The following is an 8,053-nucleotide window of genomic DNA, read 5'->3' on the forward strand; positions in this document are numbered from 1 at the left end:
TATTTTTTTTTGTATCAGATTCTTTAGGCTTATAATTTTCTCTCTCTGACCCAATGTAGAATGCTAAGGACTTTTCACTTGCCCAGCTAATACTTTATTTCTGGTTTTGGATTTGAGTTCTGTGTGAACCTGTATCAGTTTTCTGTTGCTGTATGACAAACTACCACAGACTTGTAGCCAGGCTGAAATCAAGGTGACGGCTGGACTAGCGTTCTTCCCTGGAGCTTTGGGTCCTCTTCTCAAAGTCTTTTAGGTTGTTGGCAAAATTCAGTTCCTTATGGCTGTAGATCCCCGTTTTCTTACTGCCTTCCAGGAACCACACTCCATTCCTACAGGCAACTCTTAGGTCCTTACCACATGGCCCCCTGCATAGGCCCTCTCAACTTTCAAATCTCTTCAAGTAGGACCCAAACCCTTTTAAGAGTTCATTTGATTAGGTCAGGCCCACCTAGGCTACTGTCCTTTTTGATTAACAGTGCCATAGAATGCAACATAGTCTGGGAGTGATATCCTATCATTCACAAATCCTGCTAACACTCAGGAGGATATATACAGTGGGGGGCAGGAATCTTGGGGGCCGTATTAGAATATTTCTGCCTACCACAGAACCCAACACAAGTGAGGTTCATTTGTTTGTTTTTTAAAGCAAATAAAAGTAACCATGAATGATGAAGACATGGATACCTATGTGTTTGCTGTTGGCACACGGAAAGCCTTGGTGCGACTGCAGAAGGAGATGCAGGATCTGGTATGTGAGGTCATTCCAACTCAGATTTATATAGAAATTACCTCTTTATTATGTAAATGTTCAGCCTCATAGTATAGCAGAATTGTATTATCTGAACATTGTTAAGTACTGATAGGCCAGTACATATTCTCTTGAGTTAGAAAAAAATCTGTGTGCAGTAAAATGTCATGTCTTATTTTCATTTATTTCTTCCTCTATAATGAGGGTTTTTTTTTTTTGTTTTGTTTTAAATTTTTTATTGTGATTTGGGTAAAAGTTTACAGAGCAAATTCATTCTCCTTAAAGCAGTTCATACACATTTTTCATGAAGTTGACTGCCATCTTACTTTGTCTCTGCAGTTGTCACTCCCTGTGTTGTTCTTTCCTATGCATTCCTGCCCCCTGAGCTATCTCTTTGTGTAAATACTACCCATCTGTTCTCCCATGATTGATCATTCTAAGGAGTGTATCTACCTGATGTAAATGTTCACCCTATATGCCTGTCTGTTGCTTGGCTGAAAGCCACGGAAATGAGTTCAGTTCCAGACCTGAAAGGTAACTAGGAGCCATAGTCTCAAGTGTCTCACCAGGTTCTATCAGACCAGTAAGCGTGGTCCTTTCTGTGATTTTGAGTTTTGTTCTACATTGTTCTCCTACTCTATCTAGGATCTCCTTCAGTGATCCCTTTCTGAGTGGTTGATAATGGTAGCCAGGCACCATCTAGTTTTTCTGGTCATATAGGCTGAGGTTCACATGGTCCACCTTGGACTAATTCTTTCTGTGCATCTGTGGTTTTCTTCATTCTTTGCTCCAGACAAGGAGAGACCCATGGTTGCATCTAGATGGCCACTTGCAAGCTTTTAAGACTCCAGTCACTACTCTATACTGTAGTGTATAGAACAATGATTTTGTGTAATATTTTATGCCAGTTGAGCTTAATGTCCCCACAACCATAGTCCTGAGCCCAAGGTACAATAACTTGCTCCATCAGGGTGGTTGACTGTGGCTAAGAAGTTATCGTAACTTTGCCCCTTGTTAGTTCTATTTATGTGGATATTCTTACAATACATATACGTGTGTAGGAATGTCATCTGCCAACTTTATATATGGTCATAGGTATACTCCCTTTTGCCTAGACATACTTGATCATTCAGCCTATCTATACATCCATGTATTTACCTATAGATTAATGTTTGTTAATACTGATAAGGCAGTAGTATATATGTAAAAGTGTTTATCTTTGTTGTCTGTACCTCTTGTGTACCTCTCTGTGTCTTCCTTTTCCTTAGTGTTACTGTGTTGGTCACTCAATTTGGTATAGCCTTTCCCTTCACTCAAATCAATACTTGTCTCTTACCTATCTAGCAATATTCCATCCCCTCCCCTCCCATTCCTGATAACCAACAAAGAAAATTTCTTTCCATATATAAACACTTCCTTGATTTTTTACAATAGTGGGTTAATATAATATTTGTCCTTCTGTGGTTGCCTTATTTCATGCAGCTGAAGTCCTCCAAGTTCATGTTGTGCAATGTTTTGCGGATTCTACGTTATTCTTTAGTGTTGCGTAGTGTTCCATTGTGTGTATGTGCCATAATTTGGTTATCCATTCTTTCTTCCTATAGAGTGAGTTTTGTAGTGATAAGCCTAAGTCTGGAGCAAAGTATGGACTGCCCGATTCCTTGGCCATCCTGTCAGAGATGGGAGAAGTCACAGAAGGAATGATGGATACAAAGGTAAGTACAATAGAAGACATACCTCTGTAGACCGTGGCATTTAGAGCACTCTCCCTAAAAGTTCTTCATCTTATGACAGTGAACCACTTGTGTATTCCTTTCCCACACAAATACTGAAATGCTTTCTGTAAGTAATAGAGTAATTTGTCAGAAAGACAATTTGAGTAATCAAGAAGTCTTTTTTCCAAATCAAGAGTGGTTCCTGAGATTGCTAATAGCTTTCTTTTTTGAAAAAAGAATTCAACTTCAATCCTTTTCACCACATACTTTACTCCATTCTTTTGTACTTCAGTTGGTGTGGGAGAAGAGAGATGGATAGAGAGCCCTTCTATTATATCTGTATAATAATAATAATAATACATCTTAATATAAAAATATTGGATAGTTCAAAACCCGCTATCATTGAGTCAATTCAAATTCTTAGTGACCCTATAGGACAAAGTAGAACTGCCCCTTAGGGTTTCCATGGCTGTAACCTTTATGGAAGTAAATTGCCATGTCTTTCTACACCAGTGACTGGTGAGTTCAAACCACTGACCTTTCTGGTTAGCAGCCAAGTGATTTAACCACTATGCCATCAGGACTTCATAGTTCTAAATTTAGGTTCAAATGATCTTTTCATAGAGACTCCCTTGAAGTTAATTTAGATTTTTCAAATATATGATTTATTTTTGTTATTTTTGAGTATATATTCAACAGAACATAACACCAGTTCAATCTGTACATGTATAATTCAGTGACACGGATTCCACTTTTCGAGTTGTGCAGTGATTCTCACTCTCCTTTTCTTAGTTATCTTTCCTCATTACCGTCAACTCACTGCCCTCTAAGTTTCCTATCTAATCTTCAGAGTTGTTATTGTCAGTTTGACCCTTTGTAGATAAATCTTAAAAGAGCACAGTGCTCAAGGAAGACCTTCTTTACTAGTTAAGGTAAACTATCATTTTAAGAAGACTTCAGGGGATATTTTTGGTTTAAGGTTTAAAGATTATCTTGGGGCAATAGTTTCAAGGGTGCATCTAGCCTCCATGGTTCCAGAAAGTCTAAATTACATGAGAATTTGAAATTTTGTTCTGCTTTTTCCCCTTTTCATCAGGATTCTTTTATGGACTTTTTGATCAAAATGTTCAGTAATGGTAGCCAAGAACCATATGGTTCTTTTGGTCTCATGGTCAAGGAGGAAGTTGTTCATGGAAGCAATTAATCACACATTCCATTTCCTCTGCCTATTCCTGATGTTTTAGGTTTTTGTCATACTTCCATTTTTATTTAGCACTTTGCAGTCCCTCAATATCTGCAGGGGATTGGTTCCGGAACCCCCCACAGATCAACAAAATCCACAGATGCTCAAGTCCCTTATGTAAAATGGCATGGTATTTGCATGAAATCTGTGCACACTTTAAATAATCCTAGATTACTTATAATACCTAATACAATGTAAATATGTAAATAGCACTTTGTACTCCCTCTTAGCCTTTGAGGGATTGTTTTGACCACTTACTACTTTTTTTTTTTAATTAATATTTCCAATCCACAGTTGAATCCATAGATGTGTATTTTGATATAGATTTTCATCTGTTCAATAAGAAGAAACTTAATTATTGTTATGACTAGAGAAAGGTATTAGTTTCATTTTAGAGAAGTTCCTTATCTTACTAAATTTAATTTTAAAAGAAGTTTGGCTGTAATGACATTGTGAAAAAAGGAGGAGGATTAAAGGGTGAATATCTATGAAAACTAGGAAATGTGTCAAACCCCACTTTAAAAAACTGATTTTTTTTGTTTTTTTTTCAGATGGTTCATTTTCTTACACACTATGCTGACAAGATAGAATCTGTTCATTTTTCAGACCAGTTCTCTGGTCCAAAAATTATGCAAGAGTACGTATAAGATAAAAATACTGAAATTAATTTTCCTCACTAGCTTTCTGTGTTGAAAAACCTGCAGGGAGCTTCTGCATTTTCCCTTACCAAATAAATGAGGGAAGTTGGTAACAAGCATCCCAATTTTCCTTTGCTTTGGCTGCATGCATTGTGCAAGGTAATGGAAAACCTATAGGAGGCAAATACATGCGCTTATCCCAGTTTGCATGTGTCCCTGCATGTACGCACCATCCACTCAGTGAAGTGGATGAGAACGGCTGACACTAAGAAAGTGCGATGGCTAATCTCTTTTTCCTTCACATTCTAGGTTCTTCTCTCCCCACCCTCAATTTATGCTGTATAATCTATGATGTGTGACTTACGTGTTTGAATCATTGTGTTGTATGTTTTGTAATTCATGGCCTTTTCTGGCTTCCTTCTGTGAATAGTTGATTGATCGTGTCTTTTTCTGAGCATAGTATCAGAAGCCCTCGATGCCCGTAGAGTTTCTGGCTGGCTGTTAATACTGTTCAAGTGTGTATTTCAGGGTTTAGATTTGTTCTTTGAATTCACAGCCTGCCTCAGATGAGCATAATTACTTAAAATCTACCCTTGACATAGAATTGGTCCTCACCTAAATTTTGGTTAAGTACTGCCCTCTCCTAGGCTGTAAAATTAAGTATAATTAAAGCCAAACTGGATTTTAGTTTGTGTCATGTTTACTCAGATCCATTACGTTGCTTCATCCTTGCCTTGCTCCACTCAGTAGCAACTCTGGGGGCAAAGTATCTTATTATGGCATTCCTCGGCCATTTTGTGTATAGGAGTGGGGAGGGCTGAATAAAGATTACATAGGAGTCTTTGGTGACAGTCAGAACTAAATTACATATTCCACAGTAGGTTATCCCTAAATTTATTCTGAATTTAAGAAATAAGATGCTGTTTGATAGAAAGATAGCACAGGAGTTGGAGATAAAATCCATCAGAATAAGCAAAACCATTATTTAAAATATGGGCCCTTAAATATAAGCTCATTTCTAGCTCCCCAGGTGAAATGGACTATATCCTTCCTTGAGGTCTTTAAGTATAGGGTAAAGAAAGAACACTTGGAAGTATGTGTTGCAGAAGAAATGCATCCATCAGATCAATGGTTGGGTCAGATGATCTGTAAGTTCTCTTGGACTCTAAGATTCCATTTGTGTTTGGGGATGCCAGGCTCAGTGCTGGCTTATTATTTGGAGTATCTGTTCATGTAAGTGCACTGGGTGACTTGTGTGCGTGGAGAGTATCTTTCTAGTGTTCTTTCTAAAAAAAGCTTTTTCTTTTGTGGTAGGGAAGGTCAGCCTTTAAAGCTACCTGACACTAAGAGGACACTCTTGTTTACATTTAATGGTAAGTGTTCTGAGTCATGCTGAGTCCTTAATGTTCTGTGTGGTGATCTTCTGAAGAGTATTCTTCCCTCTCTAAACGATAGCTATAAAACTACATTAAGTCGCTGGGGGCAACAAGCTGAATTAGCATAACATAGTACACAAAAACTGTTCTACATTTGTTGAGTAGCGACTTGGTTATTAAAGGCTTGTGAGCTGTGATTTAAGATGCAACGATTGGTCTCTCTTTGTCTGGAGCAAAGAAGAGTGAAGAAAATCAAAGACACGTGAAAACAATTAGCCCAAAGAACTGATGGCCAATAGGAACCTCAGCCTACGTGACCCTGAGACCAGAAGAACTAGATGGTGCCCAGCTACTACTGCCAACCACTAGGAAAGGGATCCAAATTGGATCTGGGGTAGAGTGGGAGAAAAATGTGGAACAAAACTCCAAGTCATAAAAAAGATCAGGCTTACAGATCTGATAGAGACTGGAGAAACCCCCAAGACTTTGGCCCTTAGTAACCTTTAGGGCCTGGAATTGAACTCACTCCCATGGCTTACAGCCAGATGACAGACCTATGAAGTGAACATTTATACCAGGTGGGTGCATTCCTTAGAACAACAGGAGATCAGAAGGGCTGCATTTGCACAGGGAGATAGCTCAGAGGGCGGGAGTGCAAAGGGAGGAAGGACACAGGGAAAAGGTAACCACAGGGAAGAGATGGGAAGAGAGCTAAACTGTTACATTGTAGAGATTGCAATCAATGTCACAAAACAAAATGTGTATGAACTGTTGAATGGAAAACAACTGTAAACTTTCATCCAAATTACAATTAAAAAAGAAAACTACAGTAAAACTAACCCTATACCTGCTTATTGATTTCTGGATTTTTTTAGGAAGAGAACTTTTTGTATTTTAAAATTTCTAATTTATACTGCATTTTAAGTGCCTTAAGGAGTTGGAGAAAGGAATCTATCGTTATTTATTGATTTTAAAGAAAAATTGGGTGACTCAGAACTATTAATGCTGCCATTAACTCAATAGGAAAAATGGCTTTGTTTTCCAGTGCCTGGCTCAGGTAACACTTACCCAAAGGATATGGAGGCTTTGCTACCCCTGATGAACATGGTGATTTATTCTATTGATAAAGCCAAAAAGTTCCGACTCAACAGAGAAGTAAGACCCGAAACCTTATTTTAAGTTGGCACCTTTTGTTATTTGTGGACGGGTTGTTTGTTTTTCCTGGCGGTCAGTTATCAATGATCGCAAGATGACTGAGAGCTAGTTGACTTGAAAGTGCTAAATCCTTGGGAGTCATTTTAGGAGAAAAATACTAAATGGCATGTTGTATCTATTGGCTACAAATGAATTTCTTATGAAACGCTTTATTTTTGGGGAAAGGGCAAACAAAAAGCAGATAAGAACCGGGCCCGAGTAGAAGAGAATTTCTTGAAGCTGACTCACGTGCAGAGACAGGAAGCTGCACAGTCCAGGCGTGAGGAGAAGAAAAGAGCAGAGAAGGAGCGAATCATGAACGAGGAAGATCCTGAGAAACAGCGCAGGCTGGAGGTAAGAGCTGCTCTCCTTATCAGTGCACTAAAACTAAGGAGATTGATAAAGATGCCTGTTTGTGCAATATTAGCTGTTAAGGTACTTCTGTGTAGGAATGTCTGCAAGCTGAAGTTAAGCCTATTCTTAGCACTTATGACATTTTGTCAGTTGTTAGCCATTTAAAGAAGAGTAAAGAATCCTTCCTGTTGAATCCATATGACGTTGAATCTGTGAGCCTGCAGAGTGCTATAAATTATCCTGTTCCCCGAACGTAGTCCCATTTTGAAAGTTCCGTCGAGTTTCAAGCCACTTACTGAGATAGAAAGAAATCAGGAATAGTTACAGAAGCCAGCATATGTGCCCCCATGGCCTAAATAAACTTGATATAAAGTTTAAAATTTGGTTGTAGAATTGGACATTTCTGATATTTTTTTGTTAATTTTCTGTTTATATTTTTGTTTTCTGTTTTTACATAAGTAGTGTGTTAAACCTAAGAGCTTTTACAGGCTTTAGTATGTTTCAGACATAAGCTTGTTCTGATATTTTTGCAAAAATCAAAAACAGATGTAAATGCTGGTCAAAAAGAGGAGCACTAAGATGGGAATTTTAGTAATTGTGAGGATTGAAGAAAATTCTTAGGTGTGGAGGGGGCATGCTGCCAAGGTAAAGTGAGCTACTAGGTGGGACCCCAATTGTTGTGGAGTCATCAGTGCTATGAGTGGGGTGCCCAAGGTGCCAGTGGCCTGTTTGTTCCTTTCTTCTTTCTTACCATTTCTTGTTTCATTTGGCTTGGTTTAGTCAGT

At 38.4% G+C, this 8,053-nt stretch overlaps 1 protein-coding gene across 1 annotated transcript in view; it reads left to right on the forward strand.

The window, feature by feature from the left end:
• CCDC47 (coiled-coil domain containing 47) overlaps positions 1 to 8,053 on the forward strand; it is a 17,491-nt gene that overhangs the window by 5,217 nt on the left and 4,221 nt on the right. The window contains exons 5-10 of the mRNA XM_007959910.1: positions 647 to 748; positions 2,353 to 2,463; positions 4,258 to 4,343; positions 5,659 to 5,717; positions 6,766 to 6,875; positions 7,101 to 7,268. Coding sequence (XP_007958101.1) covers positions 647 to 748; positions 2,353 to 2,463; positions 4,258 to 4,343; positions 5,659 to 5,717; positions 6,766 to 6,875; positions 7,101 to 7,268 — 636 coding nt within the window. The remainder of the gene's footprint in view (positions 1 to 646; positions 749 to 2,352; positions 2,464 to 4,257; positions 4,344 to 5,658; positions 5,718 to 6,765; positions 6,876 to 7,100; positions 7,269 to 8,053) is intronic.

The sequence above is a fragment of the Orycteropus afer genome, unplaced genomic scaffold (genome assembly GCF_000298275.1).
Source record: "Orycteropus afer afer isolate SDZICR_OR568_19922 unplaced genomic scaffold, OryAfe1.0 scaffold00018, whole genome shotgun sequence".
Taxonomy (NCBI): domain Eukaryota; kingdom Metazoa; phylum Chordata; class Mammalia; order Tubulidentata; family Orycteropodidae; genus Orycteropus; species Orycteropus afer.